General features: G+C 40.6%; 2 protein-coding genes and 1 long non-coding RNA gene across 9 annotated transcripts in view; 2 read left to right on the top strand and 1 right to left on the bottom strand.

Annotated features, from left to right (window-relative positions):
- Positions 1 to 10,313, top strand: part of MYZAP (myocardial zonula adherens protein) — a 43,724-nt gene extending 33,411 nt beyond the window's left edge. For 3 of the 4 annotated variants that reach the window (XM_023934085.2, XM_086849040.1, XM_086849041.1), the window contains 3 exons: positions 5,594 to 5,677; positions 6,100 to 6,200; positions 7,614 to 10,313. In XM_023934085.2, the coding sequence (XP_023789853.1) occupies positions 5,594 to 5,677; positions 6,100 to 6,200; positions 7,614 to 7,716 (288 nt within the window). In that variant the 3' untranslated portion in view covers positions 7,717 to 10,313. Of the gene's footprint in view, positions 1 to 70; positions 3,440 to 5,593; positions 5,678 to 6,099; positions 6,201 to 7,613 lie in introns of those variants that run through there. The other variant, XM_086849042.1, reaches the window with a different exon arrangement.
- LOC147650712 (uncharacterized) overlaps positions 1 to 13,111 on the bottom strand; it is a 33,873-nt gene extending 20,762 nt beyond the window's left edge. The window contains exons 1-6 of one of the 3 annotated variants that reach the window (XR_015275824.1): positions 11,380 to 13,111; positions 10,300 to 10,694; positions 8,614 to 8,801; positions 7,578 to 7,683; positions 5,477 to 5,602; positions 4,815 to 4,941 (exon numbers count right to left, since the gene is read on the bottom strand). This is a non-coding gene — a long non-coding RNA (uncharacterized LOC147650712). The remainder of the gene's footprint in view (positions 1 to 4,814; positions 4,942 to 5,476; positions 5,603 to 7,577; positions 7,684 to 8,613; positions 8,802 to 10,299; positions 10,695 to 11,379) is intronic. The other 2 variants (XR_015275823.1, XR_015275822.1) reach the window with 2 other exon arrangements.
- POLR2M (RNA polymerase II subunit M) lies at positions 12,116 to 19,567 on the top strand. Of its 2 annotated transcripts, none has more exons than XM_086849056.1 (4): positions 12,116 to 13,226; positions 14,029 to 14,721; positions 15,392 to 15,614; positions 16,321 to 19,567. In XM_086849056.1, the coding sequence occupies exons 1-4, from the start codon at positions 13,141 to 13,143 to the stop codon at positions 16,456 to 16,458; spliced, it is 1,140 nt and encodes a 379-aa protein (XP_086705182.1). In that variant the 5' UTR covers positions 12,116 to 13,140; the 3' UTR covers positions 16,459 to 19,567. The 2 variants fall into 2 exon arrangements, with proteins under 2 accessions (XP_086705182.1, XP_086705183.1); XM_086849057.1 differs by having other exon boundaries at positions 12,933 to 13,396.
- Positions 19,568 to 21,844: the final 2,277 nt, after the last annotated feature.

The following is a 21,844-nucleotide window of genomic DNA, read 5'->3' on the forward strand; positions in this document are numbered from 1 at the left end:
CCAAGACATTGTCTACAGAACTCAGATTTCATGTGAAATTCCCCTAACTACTGAATTGAACTGTCCCTAGGTCATGGCCCATGAGCTGTTCTCCAGCTTTAGTCTCAGATTCGTTGGATAATAAATGGTGACCAGACACCTGGGAGAAGCTGTCTCCTGTTCTGTCGGGGAAGATACTTGCATGAAAGAACAAAGTGCTAATGAGCAAATGGTATCCCAAATACAGAAGATACTTTGTCTTGCACAAATGGGGTATAAAAAGAAGAAATTTTTCAAAAAAAGACTTAAACATCTGAAAACACCTGTATCAAGACATTCCAACTTCAGATATATAGCAAAATTTCCCTCTTTTAATATGGAAGAACAGTTTCAAGGTCAAGTACAAGAAGCCACACAGATGCACAGAGGAGGAGAAGATGTTGGAATTACCAACAACAGATGCCAAACTTCTTTAACCAAAATCTGCATTGCATAGTACCTACCATAAAAACGAAACAGAAATTTAGAAAGAGGAACCCACCTTGGGAGTTTGGAAGAAGAAGATAAAGGACAGAACATGAATAACTTGGCACACCCTCCTTCCCCCCCTTCCCAGTAGAAGTGTTTGGCATTCCTCAGTGGACTCAAGCAAGCAGTACATTGCTTATCTGTTGGCAGAAGTAGAATCACTGCTGGTGTTTGCTGAGGGGGTTTATATATGCATAACATCAGTACTTTCAACTGGGAATTGCCAGGCCAAGTCATTAATTAGAAACTTGCCCATTACTAAGGTAGTGCTTAACGAGGTGCATTGATGTGCAGACAATGAGGCAATGTCTGTACCTCATTAGGACATGTCAGCCCCTGCCTTAGCAATACATGGACATCGACCACTGGATAATGTGTTCATAGAGCTCAATCATTTAGGAAGGTCTCTACATTGGTGCATTAACCTAAATCAGTCAGTTGTTACTTTTTCTGTAAATGCAATGTGAGCTTTAAAATACAAAAAGTATGGATAAGTTGCTGACATGATTTAAGGAGGATTAAAAGGCAAAGGTGCTCATTCCTATTCACTGTATTATGCCCCCTGAAAAAGTTTCAGCTCTTGTGTAGCCTCTCATAAATACCAGTTAAGGTCCAGAGAAATACAGGACTGAGGAAAATCTTGTTGTCCTTGTACTGCAATTACCTCTGAGAGCTCTGGCCGATGTTGCAATGTCTTGTCTTGTTTTGTGCATGCTGTGTAGCATCTGTTTGTCCTGTGTAGTCATATTTCTGATCAGTTTGTTCATGTCTCTGTATCAGTGTTGCTAATGCCTAGTCCATTAATTGTAGATGAATAAGGAAAATATAAGTGTACTCAAATAATATGATACTTAAGTATATTAAAACTATGTTCTGGTAAATATTTTAAACTAATGGATAGTACTGTTCAGTGGTAAATGGTGACTGAGTTTACCTAGTAGCTGGATCTGTTCCAATCCAGGAGATACAGTTTAATGCCTCCAAATCCATGTCTGAGTACTCAGAATAAAATTAAGCTTCCTATTTCAGGCTTTCTCTGTAAAGGTTCTACATTTAAATACAATTTTAGTTTTCTCTCCAGATGCTTTTTCCTTCTTCTTTAATAGCTCTGTAATTCTGTTGACTTTTCATTCTAATACCATTAGTCACATTTCCAGCATTTCTTTAGAGACTCTTCCTTTTAGGTCTTGCAATTCTTCAATTCTCCTCTTGACTGTTCTTAGGTATTCTGTCCATGAGATCAGTTTAATGCTGTTGACTCTTACATCTCACTTTCCATCTTAGGGAAGCAAAGTTTAGTTGCTTGGTAGTGGAGGTGAAAGTCAGAAATGGAGCTCCTCCTAGAAAGTATTTACACAGCCCATTCAAGTACCGTGATAATTGTTTGGTATTTGGAGAATCTATAAGGTGCAGCAGTGAGAAAGAAAGAGATCTTTATCAATGGGACAGATAAGAAGAGATGGAACAAGATAAAGTGACAATATGGAGATTGAGGCAGTTTGAGAAATGACCTCAAGGTTTCACAAGGAAGCAAAAGTACAGAGGTGGTAACAGCAGTAGGGCAGAAACAAGGATGAGAGATCTTAAAAAGAAGTGCATGACTATATTAATCCTGAGTCAGTGGATAAATTCAGGATGATTCATGTTGCGTGTTGGACCTTACGTGCTGATTCAGATAATTTGAAATTGCAGTGGGCATGTGAAATGCAAGCTTTACACCCAGCACCATTGGCAGGGAACTTCATGGACCTTGCCAGGATGGGAAGAGATTAGGTGCCCTTTCTCTGCCTGGAAGGGAAATGCCAGGGATTGAGGTGGGGTTGCTGAAGGGCTGAGAGCACATGATGCCGCTGGCACACCAGATAAATTACAAACTGGAGCTTGGGCCTTGTAGCTTTTCTCCACCCAGTTTCGGAATAGTCAGATGTCTCCCAGCTGGAGAAGGGAAAGCAGGAATGATGGATACAGTGGGTTGGGGGAGGTAAGAGAGAAGGAAGTGGTAGGAAGAAGGGTGACTGGCCCAGGGTTGATGAAGTCACATTATTACTGTTATTACTGTTATTCCTTTGAAAGAATGAGTGGGTCATTAATGTAACTGATACGTCTAAGTATGTTGCCAGTTTTGTTTGAGTGCTTAATGTGGATGTGAAGGTTATAGAAATACAGGTAGAAATATGGAGTCTTAACAATGTAAATCAGGTCAAGAATTAAGTGCTAGGGAAAGTCTGTCTGGACATTTGTGGAGAAGGTTGGAAGAGAGAGCCTGAAGGATGTACCTGAATAGTGCTTGCAGAAAATTATGAAAAAATCTGAGAAGGTAGTTGTGCAGAAGCCAGGTTTGGGAGCAAGTTGCTGAGTTCAGTGAGCAGAAATTCTGAGGTATGCAGACACAGCAAGGATGAGGTGGATTATAGGCTGTAGGCATTGACCAAAGAAAACACAGGAACATCCTGATGATCATTTTATTCTGGAGTCAGTCCAGAAATTGCTTGGATAGAAGAGTCAGTCCCTGGAATTTGAGTTTTTTGCTTGCACTGATTTGTTTCTGACCATTCTGACCAGACTATTCTGGCCACCACTCAGGCCTGGAGCTGAATATTGTGTTTGACCCATCTCACTTCTCCTCTTCTCCTTACATTGTATTCAACCCAAAGTCAAAATCTATTGCTCTGTCACCTGCTAGTTGTTCTCCTGTTTTATGCAGCTTCTAGAAACAAAGTCTCAAGATGTGGATTTGTGGGTTTTGGGCTTTATAAAATTTAATATAGTAATATATTAATATAATCTCGTAGCGTTATTCCTGGTTTTGCTGGTTTCCTGTGACATACCCTCTCAAGGATTAGTTGAATCAGGTTTTTCATTACTGGTGTTAATGGCATAAAATGGCATACTCAAGTCCTTATTCAGTAAATAAACTTATTTTTATAGTAAATTACTGTGCTGTGCTGTGTTATCTGTGTCAGGCCACTTGGACTGCAGTAGCTGCTGAGGCAGCTGTTTGGCCGTGTGTCTGGGGGTGCAGCATTCCTGCTCCATTCTGACCCTGCTTCCCTTCACTGCACTTCTTTCTGCAGTGGCCTCACAGGGTGCTCTGCTGCATTTATTTCTCCTGAAATGTATTTGGGGTGTGTGGCTGTGTGTGAGCTCCTAATGTTTAAAGATCCACCAAAAGGTTTTATATAGGTTACACAATTCCCAGCCTGATCGTTCTGTAACCTGCATGGTCTAACTATTGCCTTGCTCTAACCATTCTGTTTGACTGCTGGACTGGGACACGGAGCTTGTAATGATATAGTACCATATTCTCTGCAGAAAAGAAGGCAGGATTTAAAAATCTGGTGTAATTCTGAGGCAAGGGCATGGTTTTAATGGGTTCTGACTGGTACTACGTAAACATATTACAGAGAGGCTGGAGGTACTGCTGTGTATGCTTCAGTCTGCTGCTCCCTAGAGTGTCCTCAATAAAATACAAAATGTCTTTTTGGAGTTCAGTTCTGTGTTTGGGAAGGGGAGGAAGCTGCTTGTCAAAGTCTTCCTTTTTGCATTCTCTGTTAGATTTTAAGGTGTCCATGCTCATCCTCACCTTCAAACTATTCTAATTAAAATAAAAACATCCGCAGGGAGCTGTCTTTCTGTAGCCAATGTGAAAAATAAGCAGAACTTTAACTCACACAAAATCTATTTGTACATGATACTTGGTGAACATAATGGTTACTGTAAATTTATTTCATGTCTTAGGATCTTTTTTATTATAGATTGAATATATATTAAGGAAAATGCCTGTGAAACACAAGAGTTTGGTCCTGCTTTTGGATGACAGATTATTTGATCACTTATTTGGAAACAGAAATATTTTGTGTTTGATGTAAAAACCAGCCTAGGCATCTGATAGAGTTGATTATTTTCAATAACAAGGAAGAATGGCTGTGTGTCAGTCTAATCACACAGCTGTGCTTGGCTTTGGGCTTCTTTGTGTGGCACTGATTATTTATTTCCTTATATGCATAGTAGGAGAACAGAATATTAATATAAAAGATCTACTTGAAAGTCCGAAGAGAACAGTTTATCTTTTCTAAAGTGGAGTTTATTGGCAAGACTGAAGCTATTGAACCAGGGAAGACATGACTTAATTCAGTCATACTGTTAAACAAAGTTGTAATTAAATATGAAGATCAAGGTATATTCTAAGATTTTCTGAAAATGCTACAAGCTTTGTGCTTCTGTGAGTTGAACACTGAAATGATAATAGCTTTAGATGACATGGATAGTTTTTACATGGACTTTAAAAGAGGAAATAAAGGAAATACCTGATTTTGAGATGGATGATGATAGCACTCCTGTATTCTGTAACTGTTCAGCTGAAAACACTGTATGGCATTTATGTTTTAGCTTTTCCAAGCAACAAGTGATCATTGTGTTAGTGACATGTAATACCTGAAAGTCATAAAGACTAAATTACAGTTCAGTTGGTGTTGCAACTTTTCATTTTTCAGTTCAATATGTGTATTTGTTTTGCTTCATTTTTTTTCACAGTTCATATGGGTTTTTAAAAATATTTTATAATATCTAGCAGTAAATTTTGCAAGGGTGATAGTACTGCTGTTATTTTCTTTATTGCGTCTTGACTATTTTATCTTCCTCTTTTAGCAGGATGGGATATTGCTACCAACCACTGTTTCCAGAAAAATTTTACACTGGTGGTTTTGAAGGGGATGTTACTGTTTTTTCACAGCTTTGATTTTCATATACAGAGTTAAAAAGTGACTGGTGAGAATGCATGGAAAGTTTGACCAAAGTATTCATAAATGGTCATTCTTGAAATGACTGCCAGAAAAAAAATGAATGTGTTCTGAGAGTGTTCCCTGATTTCAGTTTAGCTGTTCTAATTCTGCAAAATGAATTCACTTTAGTAAAAGTCCACTCAATTTGGTAAGTAATCCAGGGATAAAAGCAGTTTGTGAATACTTACAGGTATTCCGTTTTCTCTGAACAATAATATTAAACACATTTTCTTCCTGTGATACCTAGATTGTTTTCTTCCTTTTCCCAAACCCATCAGACTAAATGGCTTTGTTTTTCTTCATAGATTGAAATGCTAAGGAAGAAAGTGAAAGAAAAGGAATTATTTATAATACAGCTTTTAGACAAAATCTCTTTCTTAGAATGTGAGGTAAGGAATTACCTTTTGAGTTTACATTATTGTGATTATTTTATGAAACCAAATTAAATTTGAACCAATGCCATCCGGTGCTATCTGGATGTATAACTACTATATTTATTTGCTGTTCTTCAAATGGAAATTAAACTTATGACACCAATCATACAGTCAGGAATGTATGAAATAAAGTCTCAATATTCACACTAAGTTTCTTAACTTACAATTTTATAATGGTTTAATAATGACTTAAACCAGAAGCTTCTGAGTAATACTGTTGGTTTAATTCATATTCCTTCCAGAATTAAGGATTTCTTTATTTTCTCAGTACACATTTTTACACTGCTTCTTGTAGGGAGAGGGCAATGTGCAATTTTATTTCCTTGTTTAATTACCATAAATAAAATAAATTTTTGATGAAAATTACTGTTTCCCAGAATAAAGAATTACAAGATAAACTGGACTACTTAATGGAAAACCAACCAAAGACCAATATAGAAACCAAGGATACTGGTGTAGAATGTGATCTTCCGTACAGGTATTTACTTTTTCTGCTTGTTTGTAGGAAAATTCTTCATAAGTTCCCTTATCAGTGCTGTATTAGTAAACTATTTTGCTAATGAACAGTTTGAGTGGACTGTGGAGTTTAAAAGAACACTTTACTCCTAGGTGCAGTTTACTTCAATGATTTTGTTCAGTGGTTTAGGATTTATTCTTTTCTTGAAGATGGAAACATAGAGCAAACTCTTGGGGGGAGTAATTATTGTCAATACTGCAGTTCAAGTCGAGAAGTCAGAGAGCGGACTGTGAGGTGTGGGAAGTTCTGGTGCAGAGTGGCTGCTGGCAGCACAACAGACACAGGGCAGATCTGCCCAAGGCTGCTCAGTGCTGGCTTCAGGCACATTCACCCTCTGTGCCTGAGGTGTGACCAGAACCATAGAACCATTGCAGAGCAGATAACACCAACAGGGGAGGCCTGCAGTAATTCTGGACATCTCCTGGCCCAGGGTGGAGGACTGCCAGGTAAGCAGTGCTGTGACACACTGCTGCTGCTCAGTGGTGCCAGTGGCTCTGGAGCCTGGCTTTGGGAAGCTTGGGTGTGGTGCCTCCCTTTCTCCCCTCCTTTCTCTGACCTGAGCCTGCAGCAGGGCACTGAGCCCTGGGAGCAGGGCTCTTCACTTGCACTTCAGTTTTCCCTACAAGTCTCCACAGGGAAGGGCAAAACAGGAAACAAACCAGTAAAATAAGGAGGATAACTTTGCATTACTTTTATTACCGACAAGTAAATTTGGTCATTGTAACCACCCTGCAAACTGAATGGTTTAGTTTGAGGAATGTAAATTAGCATACGAAATCAGCAAGCAAGCTAAAATTTCCTTCATAATTTAAAAATACACTCATTTTGCAATTCAGCCTAGAGCATATTTTAATGGCATGTGTTCTGGAACCTTAAATACCGTGTTTTTTCACTCAGGTTCTCAACAGAAACCTATCTTTGTTGCCCTCTCTTGGGCCCCTCTGTATGTAAAGCACAGCCCCTACTTATCTGATATTTTCCCTCTTTCTGAGATTTATCTCTATGCAGGAATGCACCTCTGTGCAGTTTAGATTTCATGGAATTACTCCTAATGATTAATTGTGTTCTTAAATGCAATATTGCTATCTTTTTTTGTTGCAGGACTCTTAGTCCTAATAATTGTATTGCTGGGTATTCCACTGTGAGCACCAGGAAATGCTGGCCTGTAAACATGTCAGTATCTGCCACGGTTTTTATCAAATATCCTTTGTGGCATTATAGGAAAGAAATATGGAACATACCAAATGCACTGATAAGTTTTATTTTAGCCTGTCAATACAAACACAAGGGCACAAGTTCATTGCCATGGCATTACGAGCCCAGCTGTGTGATACTGACCTTAACTCTTCAAGCTTTCTCTTGTCTCCTGAACAGCACAAGCACTGAGAACAGATCTCCTGAAAGTCCGAGGCCGGTGAGGACGTACACCCCATTCAAGAGAGTGCTGGAATTTAGCACAAAGAGCAGTACATCCTGAGCATTCAACTCATCAAGCTTTCTAAATATGAGCAGATATCTTGCGCCTTTGCAGCTTGGTTAGATAAATTTTTATCAATTCATAGAGAAGAGCAGCAGCATGGAGTCTTGCTAAATTTATCCTGAAAGCAGTTCTTCAGTAACTTTATACCTGAAGTTACTACTGATGTTAACTGTGAGGGGATAGGGAAGCAGCAGGGTGAGTGGAGCAGCATTCAGGCAATATTGCTTCTTTAGAAGCTGTCTAGTGCAATGTGTCATTTCAAATGCCTGTAGAGGGACTTTTATAGCTGTACAGTTGTTTTTTTTCTTCAACTGTTTTGTAATTCTGTTTGTGTGATAAAGCTCTAATATATTCTGTTGTCAATACTACTGGAGCTGTGCTGGCAGAGGGTATTAGTGTGGAAGCTCTGAATCTGCCCAAACTGAGGGTGGCTCACACCTGTCCCAGAGACCTGGTGCCATTGAGGGCTCTCTTCACCTGCGAGCAGCTCATTTGTACCCAACACTCATTGTCTGGGAGGGAGAGCTGAACCAGGCTGTTGAAAACAATTCCCTCAACACATGGCAGATGAATATTGTGTTTGCTGCTCAGAACAGTAAAGGATAGAGCAGCTTATAATGGAATTTGCTTTGTTGGACTGAGGCACTGGTTTGCACTTCCTCAGTCATGGGACAGAGTGACCATGGTTGACACATTCAGTAGAAATTGTGTAGGAAAATCTCTGACACTTTATTTATTTACTTTTCCATTTGAGGAAGGAGTTTTCATTAAACAAAAGTTTGCCTACTGCAACCTGCAGCAGTCCTTGGAATTCCAACAGCAATAGCAATCCTGAATCAGGATTTGGGGTTTTGAGTACTATTATTTTTTTGTCCAAAGCACTTAAAATCTTACCTTTGGCTTCAAAGTAGCAGCAGGAATGACTGTATCTAGTACTGAACTAATTTAAATATACATATATATATAGGGTATTCTTTACATCTTGTTTTGATCTTCTACTCTCAGTGAATTTAAAATGAATTAGAAGTATTTTATTTTAATTCTATTAACATGAATGAAGGACTTTTTTTTAATTACAGTACCTGCAACAGAAAACAAACACCTTAGGTTCTGTATGATCAATATTGTTCTTGTATGCAGTGTCAATCCCAGGAGGTGCTCACCTTGCCACAGAGCTTCAAAAAGGGATTGCTTTTATCTCTAGCCTAATGCAATTCAGTCCAGTCTATTCAAATCAAGTACACTTACTACAGTTGTATTTAAAATAATAACGCTGACCTCATAATGTATGCACAAGAAGATGAGTGATAACTGATTTCAGGGATAAGCTTTGTACCTGTGAAATCTTATCTCCATCTAGTGGCTGATAACAGCAAATATTTGGACAGTGTCTGTTTTTGAAGAGAAAGGCACTAAAAACCAATCCCAGCAGGTATATTAATGTCCATTAGATACACAGCTTTAGGTCTTACAGAATGTCTTTCAGCATTTCTGTGCCCAAACAGTCCTTCTGTAATTCAGGACTTGAATTCTGAGCCATGGTTTCTGAAAATCACCTTCAAACTTAGGATGAATGGGATGAAGGTGGTATTTTTAGATAAAAGGAAATGTGTGTTGTTGTAAAAGATATTAACTGACAAGTTTCAAAACGTGAAAATCCTTTACCCGTCTGATTTTGGCCAGAATTCAGAAAACAGAACCTGATGACTGTGAGGTGCTCAATGAATGGTAGTAGAGGGCAGGGTAAATATCAAAATGCTGATTTGATAGCAAGTTCAAAGGAAGACTCAAAGGAAGTTCATTCTACTTTTAATATAGTCCTGAGGATCTCCTGAAAATGCTGCAAGTTGTTTTAACTCTGAGACTTGCAACATTATGATAATCTGCTCAAGACTTTACCAGGAATGCATCAAGGCCTTAAGTTTTTACTGTAAAGGTGTTTTGTGTAAATTTTATTTTGAATGCTTGATGAAATACGGTATTTTTTTCTAAATCCAGTAAGGACTGGAGTTGAAGCTGTATTTTAAGAGCATTTGGACATGCAGTGAGCTGGTGACCATCACTTAATTGGACTACTGGTCTAAGTGTGGTAACTGTAAAGAACAGGAGAGGAACTGTATTTATATCATTGTGTTACATGAAAATGTAGAGCTTTCCAGTCAAACGAGCAGTAATGTAAATTAGCATAGATAATAACAAAACTGACTGAACAGACTGTAACACTTCTGTATAAATTTTCTCAATTTGAGACTGAGTTAATTAGTACTATCACATTAGAGACTAGTAAAATTTCTGTAAACAGCAATAAAAGCCATATAGGAAGGTCCCAGAAAGTACACGAAATGTAAGTCAATTGTATGACTACATTTGTACCATGATAAGTATTCTTTTGTGATTTATTCCAGATACTCTGGAAAGTATTTTGGGATACACTTTTCATATATGCTGTACAAATAATGTATTACATTGTATGCTTTTAATACATCCGGTATGCAGGACATGAAAAGGATAAATTGCAATAAACACTGTATTTAAACTTGTTGTTCTGTTGTGTCAACTGTCTTTTAGAAATAAACCTACCTTAAAACATTGCAGACTCTTGCTGTTCATAACCTTGTTTGTTCCAAACATGTGGGAATGGGAAGTGGCTCCTGCAGTGCCTCGATGTTCTCGTCGGTGTTTCCTTTGGCAGACGGGCTCTTGAGAACAGGAAGGCACTCCCTGGCTAAAGACTTTCTCAAAGCCAAGTCACAAAAGTAGATGAACTCTTTCATGAAATAAAAAACTATTGACTTGCACAGGATAAACAAAAACTGGGCAGCACAACTCTTGGAAAAAACCCCAACAGCTTCAGATCCTCCAGATAACATCTGAATCCATCTGGGACGATGCTCTCCAGGCTTCAGCGGAATGAGACTGGGATAGCTGTGGCCCATCTTTATTTACAGTTTATATCCACTTACTATAAAAGTTTACTAAAAATCAAATAGAGATTTATTTTTAAGACTATAAAAATAAAGCAATCTATGTGTCAACTAAGAAGAGGTTGTGCAAACATGACAATCGCAGTGTCACTGGTTTGTTGTGATAGGTATAAATACATACAGATAGGCTTTTAACGTGTTTAGGGCTTTTTTTTTTGAGAAATAAGGTTAAGGGGAGGAGTTGTTTCTATAAGGAAAATAAAATTGACTATTACAAAGGTGCATCATGCTGGTAAGAAAGCAATTTTTTTCCTAAATGAAATAAAAATTCTTCAATTCCAAATAATCATACATTTTTTTCTTGTTATTTTGGGGGTGATCTACATTGTATGTGTAGCTTGTTTCCTCTATTCCTGCTCCTCAGTATTTCTGAGCAGAGAAACTGTAAAGGTAGTTCCCCCTAAAAAAAAACCACCTTACAATCTAAATTAGTTTCTTTTGCTCCTTTTTCTAGTGAAAAGAAGTAATATTTTATAAAGTTGAAGAAAGCAGAAAACAACTTTTCTTATAGAAATAATACTAAATTACTAAATCTATATTACTTTCTACCAAAGTTGATGCTGTCTCAGTTGCATTGTACCTAGATGCTGCCCACCAGTTCATAACTAAGAATCTATTTGTTCCAGCACCTTCCAAATTTCAGTTCTATGTTCATCATTCCGGGACTGTGTGTTACCTGTAAACAGACACTGTTACTCCAAAATTTAACATTCCCAATATTCCTTCCCAGTGAACTTGGACAAATACAGACTTAGTGAACAGTATTCCAAGGTACAGAATGATCAATTGTGATTCTTAGAAGCCATTATCTTCATTTTTTGCTCTACTTTTTTTTCTGTGTTTATTCAGTTTAACACATAAATTAAACCCACTGTAAATACCGGCATTGCTTTTCTGTACACGTCATAAAGCAGCTGAACATTTTGTGAGAGCATGAGATTATTCCTTCTAGATTCTCATTTCCCTGCTGGCAGCAGTGGTTTCCATGTCCAGTGCTCCCACTCCTGTCTGCAGGACCAAGTGTTCCTCCTTGCAAGATGTGGAAATGTGACATAAATGCACGACTTACACCTGCATAACAGAGGCAGCGATTCAAAGAACTTGTGTCCTGTAACTGCGGGGATCTCCCGGTGAAAAAAACTCAAGTGATTTCCCTGAACTCTTCGGCAAAACTCCCCCAAGGGATTTTCCATACATGATCCAGGTAGTGCATAACAGACAGTGAAGTGGTGTCTTCAAGTAGTCACTGGACGGGTTTTCTCACCCTGACTGGTATTTTTTCCATGGGTAGCTGCCTACTTGATTAATCTAATTTCCCCCAGCCCTCAGCCTTTCCCTCGGCCTTCCAGCTGCGCAAACAAAGGCAGGCGCAGGCGGATACTTCAGAGCGCTTCCTTCTCCGGCTCGGCCCTGCCTTCGTCCTGCTCGTAGAACAACGGCTTTAACAGTCCCTGACAAACCGCCTCTCACTTCTGCTCCGATCGAGAAACCTCTACCGGGATCAACTTAAAAAAGCCGCCAGCTGCCACCTGGGAATCGCCATTCACTAACGACCCACTGCTGCTACCCGTGTGCGTGTGCAGCTCAGGAGCTCTGGAGTCAGCGCTGTCCCTCAGCCCACAGCCCTGCGCAGTTTGGAATTGTTTCTGGCAGGCCGCGGCCTCCCGGGAGCCTCCCGCAGCCGGACCCGCCCGCACCGGCACGAACGCGCACCGCGTCAGGCACCGGTGACCCTGCTGTAAAATGTTTCTAATTGTTCACTTAAAAAATGTGACTGGAGCATATCCATTGAAACATTTGTATTTCACAAGAAAGAGAACTTGGATTTTAAAATAAAGTAAAGTAAATGTAGCATAACTACAGGAAACTAACTATATATGGGAAACTATAACTATAGGCAAGGAAAGATGAACCCCTGAATTTTAAAGTTATGCATTGGCCAAAAATGATAGCAGAAAATCCCAGAATTTTGAGGGGAAAAAATGTTTTTCAGACTTTGCTTAGTAATTTCCACAGACAAAAGATGTCGAAAAACTTAGATAGAATACTAGATGGGTGTCTGGGGAGGGGGAAAAGTCAGAGTATGCTGAAGTGCTGACCCAAAAAACTGCTACAAGGCGTCAAATTTCTCTCAAACCCACAGCCGTTCAGCGCTGCTCCACACGTGTCACGGGTGCCGTACAGGGCACAAAGCGCAGCTTTCCCAGCTGTTGTTGCAATTCTCGTACGATGAAGGCGAGTCCCCAGCGCGGGGCTGAGCGGGCCCCATCCCGCAGCCCAGCCTCCCTCAGGGCCGTCCCGCCGCCGCTCGGGCTGCGGATCCGGGCGGGATCCGTGTGGGATCCGTGCCGCCGTTCGCCATCCGAGCAAGTCGGGCCCTGCCGCCGCGCCGTCGCTTCCGGCAAGATGGCGGCCCGCGGGGCGCTGCCGGGTGCCCATGGCGGCGGCTCCGGGGCTGCGCGGGCGGGCGCTGCCCGAGCTCCGCGAGATGCTGAGGCGGCAGGAGCGGCTGCTGGCCGACCGGTGAGGAGCGCGGGTGCCGAGGAGCGGGCCGGGCTTCCTGCTGGCTTTGCCCGTCCCCGCGCAGGCGGCAGAGGACGAACCGCTCGCTCCCGTTCAGCGCCTGCGGGGCCGCCGAGGGCGCGGGTCCCCCCGGGCTCCAGCGGCTGGGAATGCGGGGCAGCGCTCGGGCTGTACGTGTCCGTGTGGCTCTGCTGCCTCGGGCACAGGGATGGACACCCGTCCTGTGAGGAAAGCGTGAGAGAATTGGGATTGTTCAGCCTGGAACAGAGAAGGGTTTGGGGTAACTTAATTGTGGCCTTCCAGAACCTGAGCGGAACTTACAGGAACGGTGGGGCAAAAGTATTTGCAAGAGTATGCAGTGACGAACAAGGAGCGAACGGGTTCAAAGTGAAAGAGAGTGCGTTTAGATTAGATCCAGAAAGAAGAAATTATTCCCTGTGAGGGTGGTGAGGCACTGGGACAGAAGCTGTGGCTGCCCCGTGCCTGGCAGTGCTCAGGGTTGGATGGGGCTCTGAGCAAGGTGGCCCCGCCCGTGGCAGGGGGTGGAACGAGGTGATCTCTAAGGCCAGTTGCCACCCGAACCATTCAATGGCTCGTATATTTCACTGACAGCACGTAGTTAGTGCTGTGCTGCAAGCGCTTTGCATCTCGCCGTGTTTCAGAAGTTTAGTATGTAAATAGGCAGCTGATGTTGCAATGTGAAACCTGTCCCATTACCTGTTCTAATAAAACTTCTGTATCTCAGGTTGAAATAGGATTGCTTATAATAATCTTTGTTTGTTTGTTTCTTTGTTTGTTTTAGGAAGTTCATTGCTAGGCTTCCAGATAAGGGTAAGAAGATCTCTGATTTTGCTGAAAAGCTGAAGCTTGCCATTTTCCAAGAGGAAGAAGTAGCCAGGACAACTGAGCTGTTATCTGCTGTCAGGTTGGAGTTTCAGGCAAAACAGGAGGAAATTAATGCAAACAAACAGGAAGTTGTCCTAACTGAGAATGCAGTGAACAGTGCAGATTCCTCAGTCTTTAATGAAAACTCTAATATTAAAGACATTTCTGACATTTCTGCTGAAAGGCAGAAGGCAGAATGCATTGAACAAGATGCCACAAATACAGCTTTGGAAAATCAAAGGACTCAGAGGAAAAATAATAAAGTAAAGACTGCTACAAAGGATCAGAATAGTTTCTGTGACGTCTCCAAGTCAGCCACAAGCAATCACCTGGACAATGATCATCAAACCTCCCAGAGCAATACTGAGGGTGGTACAGAAAATACAGCTGCTTTGGACAATAGTAAAGAAGCCTTGGTTGATGCCTTTCAAAGAGTTACAATTGCAGATGGGGAAAATAGTGAAAAAATATTGGAAAAAGAGCAGGATGTGGCAAAACATAAGGGCAATGTATTTGGAAGCCAGCATCCCAAGACACCACATTATATTGAAGTTCTAGAGGCCAGAGCCAAGAATCCAGTCATAAAAAAACCCAAATTTAAAACAAATGCGTAAGTATCATGGCACAGAAAAACCTTTTGTGAGATGCTTGATGTGCATAAAATTGGAAATGGTACCAAACACACATGATGGCTTTATTTCAGAGTGATGATTAAAGAGATTTAAAGTCTCGTGACACACAAGGTTCATATATTGGCTCTTTAGCTTTAAATGCCACAGAATCTCAGTACTGGTTTAATCAAAGCAGTGGTTTAATTCTACCCATTTGAAACAACTGTCATGAATCATCATAGAATTTCATAGCATAAGGTGCAGAACTACTAAAGAATTGGCAAAACTTTTGGACCAGTTCTAGAACATGTAGAGCTTTAATAGCTGGAAGCCTTTTGCTTTTGCTGCACTTTTAGGAAAATTACAGTTTATGTTGTCTGTTCTGGTAGTAGTCTGTACCTTGTGTGACTCCTAAAACATTGCTACTTCAGTTTGCTAATAAATCAGGAAACCAGTTTGGTTCAGTCAGGAGTAACTTGTGATACTGTCTCTCTGTGGAGAAATAGTTCTGTTTTTTCTGAGTGCTGTTTACTTTTTATTTGTCTCTGTTTTCATAGTACTTCAGATTTATTTTCAACTCTTGCATATTTAAAATAAGTTTTGAAACTGGAGTTGTTCAACCTTGTGATGCAAATTTGGGTCACAGCATAGGTGTTTTGTGTCTTCCAGACTATCAGGAGAGCAGAGTGGATCATCTCATGGTTCCTCATCCAGTCGATCACCCGGGGGACTTGGCTCCCCGGTTCCTCCAGAAGAGAGACGACTCAGAGATAAGAAACATTTGGATGACATCACAGCAGCTCGACTGCCACCACTTCACCACTCCCCTGCTAAGCTGTTATCCATAGAAGAATCCATAGCAATTCAGATACAGCAAAAAGAAGCTTATGAGGTATGAATTTAAAATTTGGTCTGAAAACTATGTAATCAGGATCACTCCCAAAAAAGAAAAGATAAAGGGATCTTTTCATGATGGTGAATTGAGATGGGCAGATTTTGAGGAAAGGCACTTTGTCTTGTATTTGGTTCTTTTAATAATATATTGGCCTCTGAAAGTATTAGTCCTGCGTTAAACACAACCTCTGGGTGTTGACATGCTGACCTTATTGCACTTATTTACTCTTCATGAAAGAGTTTTTGTCCCTTGCATAAATAAAGTCCTAGCAGTATTTGTTATTGTTAAAATATCCAAGTATCTGCATTTGCCTTTTTTTATGCTGAGTCTGAAGAATACAGGTTCTGAAGTTCTTCAAATTCTGTTATAATGGATTTTGACTTTCCAGGTAGTGTTAGGCTAATGCTTAAATTAGACACTATTGTAGAAGTGTTTTTTTAAAACTGGCTTTACTCTATCACAGGTGGGGGCTGCCACATGGAGAATTTAAACCCTTATTAAAAAGAGTCAAATATTAATAGCATAGTTATGTGTAAGTGTGAAAAGAAACCTGAAATTTCTTTGCTAGTTACTATAATTAAGCCCACACTGGAATTACTGATACTATGATGTTAGTTTTATACTTTAGTGTATTCATTTATTAATTAGAATGACAAATGAACACATTTTCTAATCTGTGTCTTTTTTTTTTTTTCTGACATAGGAAATGCAAGCCAAGCTTGCAGCACAGAAGCTTGCTGAGAGACTGAATATAAAAATGCTCAGGTTTGAACCAGAGGGGGAGGCTTCAATGCAGTACAGAGAAGTGAGAGATGAAGATTATTTTTCAGCAGAAGACTGAAAAACTACATTAAAGGATGTCTGTGGATGAGCCATGTAACTGATCTTTATGCAGTACTTCTTAAAACCCAAACCTGAATAATGAGAATGCTTCATCTAGTCAGTTTTTTCTTAAAATATTCACTGACACCTGCAGGAAAGGTTCAGCATAGGCATCATAAATGTGCATGGTTCAATTACTCAGTCTTCTTTGGGGACTTGTACACTTGTGGCAGTTAATCCTTGTGGAATGCCCCACAGTTCTCAGCTTTAGCAAAGTGAACTCTCTAATACAGTTTTGCAATCTATGATGGGTCAGCTACAAGAGAAGGTTTCTTCAAATGTGATTGCAAAGGGCTTTGGCATGAAACATGTCCACAAAGTAAGCTGAGGTGCCTGTGAACTGCTCACATATATGAAAGCTCTTGTCTCATATAAATGTAAGCTACTTCTTTTACCTATTTAATATTGCCTTGTTTTTATGGTAGGGTGAAAATGCCTGCCCAAAGACTTGAAATAAATACCTGATCTTTAGGCTGTAAGGTAGCTTCTTATCACATGAGAACTTGTTTCTGTGCCTGCACCTTAAAATAACACTTGCCCTCTTGTTGCAAATTGGTAAGAATTTAAAGTTATTTTGTAACTCAGATTCTGTTTGGGCTTTAAGGGACTCTGCTGTTTGTTTTTTGGTTATTATGGCAAAGCACATCAAGAGATCAAGTTAATCTGAAGACGTTACTATTTTTATTAAAGATTTTTATGTTTTTCTGTATTTTTGTACACTGCTTTCATACTTTGGAGGTACTATTTTTTCATAGTCCTATACTTTAAATTAAGAAATCAACTCTCTGGATTACTTGGATAAAGTGTTGTGTGTATTTTTAAGTTTTGGTTCTTATTTGAAGACAACAAACAACCTTCCTTACAAGACCATAAATAATAATTTGAATTTTGAAATATAAGGAACATACCTGACAAGTACCTCACAATGGTATTTTCACTGTGGATTAAGATTTTTCTGAGCCTAGTTTGAGTTCAGTTCTTAAAAGCAAACCTCAGAAATTCCTTGTATAGCCTGGCAATACCTGTTTTCCAAGATGTTGCCACAGCTGTGTGTGCAGGGCTGTCCCTGAATGTATACATGTTCCTCCAGAAATGATGTCTTTGGAAACCAAGGCTGCTTCAGCTGCAAGTCACTTAAAAAGCTTAGGATGAAAATGTGTGAGGAAGGTGTCAGCCACTCCTTGAGTGCAGACAGCGCTTTCCTAGCAGGCAGTAAATCTCTCCCAAATGCTCCACAAGCCCTCCTGGGCAGTCAGTCCCTGTGGCAGAGTCCATACCCTGGCACTGCAGTTGGACAGATGGAACTGCTGCTAAGTGAATTGTGGTATTTTTTGACTAGATCATCTCTTGCTCTTTCCTGAGCCCTTTCCTCTTGCAACCTTCTTGTTCTCAATGATCACTGCCTTCTCCTCAGCTGCTCTTCCCTTTTTCTCATCAGGCTTACCTGCTGCCACTAAACCCAATCCATATTCTGCATCCCTGCACCACCCATTCCTTTCCTGTGACATACTGCTGTGTGTGTCTCTGACTCCTGCCATGTGTCATGCCTCCTCCTGCTGGTGCTATCTTATCTTGCTTTCTGGAACTCCATCTAAATACCAGCTGTCTACCTGGCACCTCCTACATGCCTCAGTCCCTTGAATACTTCACAGAGACCTCAATATCTGTTTTCCCCATGACTGCTCTCCTGAGGCTTTCCTTATTTCCTGTTTTGGTTTCAGACTCTGCAGGTGTTTGTCATTTCCAGGCCTTCTCACCTTTCTTCCTTCTTTTCATACTTGGGTTTTCCCTCCTCTCTTGTCTATGCTCCTTCTTCATCCTCCCAGCTTCTCACCATCACTTGTCAGCACAATTCTTTGGCTTGTTTTCAGCAATTCACATTCATCCCTCAGCATCCGTGTTGATGACCCAGTGGATCTCAGTTGTATCTATTTCTGTCCAGCACGTGGCTCTGACTCACGGGCCAGAGGAATGATCTTCTCTTGTGGATGCAGCTCATCTCTTAGATTAATGCTTTCCATGCTGCCACCTGCTTGTCCAGCTGCATCTTGTCATCAGCCCTGCCATTATTGCAGTCTGTACTGCTCAAGGACAAGCAGCCTCAGAATTGTATTGGCTTTCCCTTTGCTGTTTCATGAAACATAAATTACTGCTTCCAGGCTGTTTGCATCTCTTCCCCTGGTTAGCATCTTCGCCCTTGTCCTGTACTGACTGTGCTGTCACACCTCTGTAAGATGCTGGGTGTGTTTTCCTCTGTGCTGGCTTTTCTGTGCTAAAGGAATTCACACAAAGCTACACAGGTACTTGTTTTCTAGAGTACCGAAATTTACCTCTACCAAGGTTTCTGCTGACCATACACTTCTGCTAACTAAACCAATTCTTTTCCTTGTGCAATTAACACATACTTTTGCTCTCTAAACTTTGAAAAGCATAGGCATTTTTCTTGATCTTTATCTTGATAGCATTCAACATGTTGGGCCTTTCCCAGAATGATTCCTGAATGGTCAAACTTCACCCTTAAGGGGAGGTAGCATGGGTGGAAATCACTGTGGTAACAGGTAAAGAGCATTATGTATTTGTTAAACAATTTGTAGCTGTTCAGTGTAGTTTTGGGGAGCTCTTGTGGAGGAGAGTTTTGTGTGAAAACCAAGTAAAAGATAGGAATTTTAAGTTACTATTTTAAAATTTGTAAAACCTAGAAGCTTTCCTTGGCGCTGTTGCTTCTGAGCAGAGCTGTGCACTTTGCATTAAGATTCTGTGAATGATAAGAAAGCAAAATCAGGTTTAAAAAGAGTCCTGTTTTAAGACAGGATGTGCAATCTTGAAGTCTGTGAAAGGTTAGAGTACAAGAGGATCATGAAAGGATTTGTTGGATAATAAAAGGATGAATAAATGGTTTAATCACATTGAAAAATATTTCTGATTAAGCGTGGTATTGCTGTTATGTATTTCATTGTTTCCTAGTTCCAGGTCATTTCAAAATGTATATTGGGAGCTGAGGAGCTTGTTCTCTGTTTTAAGAATGACTGAAGCTGTTAACACAGTAAAAATAAAGAATGGATAATATATTTTTGAAGTCGTTCATGTGAATAATGTTTTGTTTTGACCATGTAAAATTTAGAATAGAATTGCAACTGTTTTGCTTTAGTGCTTTACAAGGAAAATATGGAGATGGAGCTAGGAAATGATTGCTATATAGGAAAACAGGAACTCTGTATAGGAATGCAAATGGATGAGAAAAGACCTGTGAGACCTAAAGCTGTCCAATCCTGCAGGTCTGGGAGACGACACAGAGACACAGCTTAAATGTGACCTGTGAGCCAGAGAGCTGTAGCATGTGAGGCAGGGATCTGTGCAGCTCCAGCTGTACTCACCTGATTTCTGCATTGCTGGGAGTACCTGATTCCCAAACTGCTCAGAAGAAAAGCCTTGTGGCAGATTGCCTGTGCAGCAGCTTTAGCCTTTCCTGAGGGAGAGAACGTGTAATCTGGTTTGCCTGCTATGGTGGTAACATCATCTGGAGGATTTAGCCATCTAAAAATTTTAAAAAGTATTTAGGAAATAACATTTGAAGAAAAACCTAAGTGCTGCTGGACTTTATTTTTGGCAGACTTTGAGAATAACTAAGGGTAGAAAAGACATAGCTGCTTTTCATGTTTTTTAGAGTTCTGTTGATAGCATTCTGTCTGGCTTGTAAACTGCTTCTAAGGGCTACGTGATCAAAAAAAGTGACAGTGAGCTGTGAGCTCCTGTGTGGAGGAAATGAGGCTTGTAAATTGAGAGAACTTGGAAACTGTGGCTCTGTGCTGTGGAATTTCTGAACCTGCCACAGTATCAGGAGTCAGGGAAAACAATACCAAGACACTACTGATGGATGAATCAAAAGTTGAGTGGGAAGCCACAGCAAAAGCTGCTCGTGGTCCATGAGCAGCCCCAGGCAGTAGTTTCGGGGTTTGTGTGTGGAGCTCACAGACACACCACAAGCTGGCAGCCTTTAGCAGCCTCCTGGCCTCGGACCTGAGCAGCCCGAACTGTAGGTGTGGATGTGGCAGCTGGTCTGTTCCTTTGTGCAGCTCCATTGCAGAGCCAGCTGCCTGCACCCAGGAGCCTGGAACCTCAGTCATGTGCATGCTGGGGTTTGCCAGTGAAAATGACCTGTAGTAGCACCCAGTTCTGGCACGGTTGGTGTCTGGCTCATCCTCTGCCTTTAGCAAGTTAGTGCCTGCAAGGAGTGTACTTGGGCCAGGGGAATTGCAACTGGCCTTTTATTACAAATGGAAATGAATGGCATAAAGAGGACAAGCTGAGCGGGTACTGTGTTGGAAGAAGCTGTGTCCTACCCTTTGGGCTCTACTGTAGGGAAAGGCAGCTTTTCTCAGCTTTCCCAGCCCTGCTTTTTCAGAACAGGATAAGAAAGAAGCATAGTTTCCCCAAAGTATTTTGGAAGGACACATTTTTCAGGATGTAGTTTCCAGAGAGGTGCTAACTGACCTGTATTTTTCCCTTAGTTTGTGGTTTACATGTTTTTTTGCAAATTCACTGCTTTTAGGGTGGTATGTGTGGAGATCACCATTGAGATTTCCTGGTCTCCTAATGTTTGTGTTTAGGTTGTGAACTCCCACGTTCTGGGAGGGAAAAGGAAGTAGAAAAGACAGCTGTGCAAAAACATTTATTTTGTTGTGGTATTGTTTGTTTCTCAGTCAGCTAATGATTGTATTTTGTTCTCATTCTCTGCAGTGCTATGTCACTGCTGCCACTGTGGTGGGCAAATGTTAGCTGACTGCAGCCCAAACATTTTCCAAACGTTTTCCAACACACTGACTTTTCATGGGATATGGATGCACAACTACATTTGACTCCTCTGTAAATTCATACTGTAATTATTATTATTATTATTATTATTGCAAAACTTTAGAAGCATTTGTTCATCTCTTGTTTAAAACAAGTGTTCTGATCACTTGGTTATTAAGCTTTTTCTAAATTTCCCCTTGATAGCTTCACTGTAATACTGAAGTCAAAGCTTGATTCCTCTAGGAACATTTATGTGCAAGTGCTCTGTTGAACTGGGATATTTGCTCTGTGTTTTGTTTAATCTCTATGTGCAAGGCAATTTGTGAATAAGAGTTGTGAACCAGTTACTGGATGTGAGGAGACACAAATGAGCCCAGTGAAATGTGTGTGGGAAGCAAATTGATTTCCAACTGGCTAGAATCATTGAACTAAGCATTTCTAATCACCTAATTTCTATCACCTAAATATGAGTGAAAGTGTCTTCCAGCAGTAAGTTTAAGACAGGTTTCTTGACAGGAAAATTTGTAAGAATTTGTATTGACACTCTCATTGCT

Source organism: Cyanistes caeruleus, chromosome 13, assembly GCF_971803275.1.
Source record: "Cyanistes caeruleus chromosome 13, bCyaCae1.hap1.1, whole genome shotgun sequence".
Lineage (NCBI taxonomy): Eukaryota > Metazoa > Chordata > Aves > Passeriformes > Paridae > Cyanistes > Cyanistes caeruleus.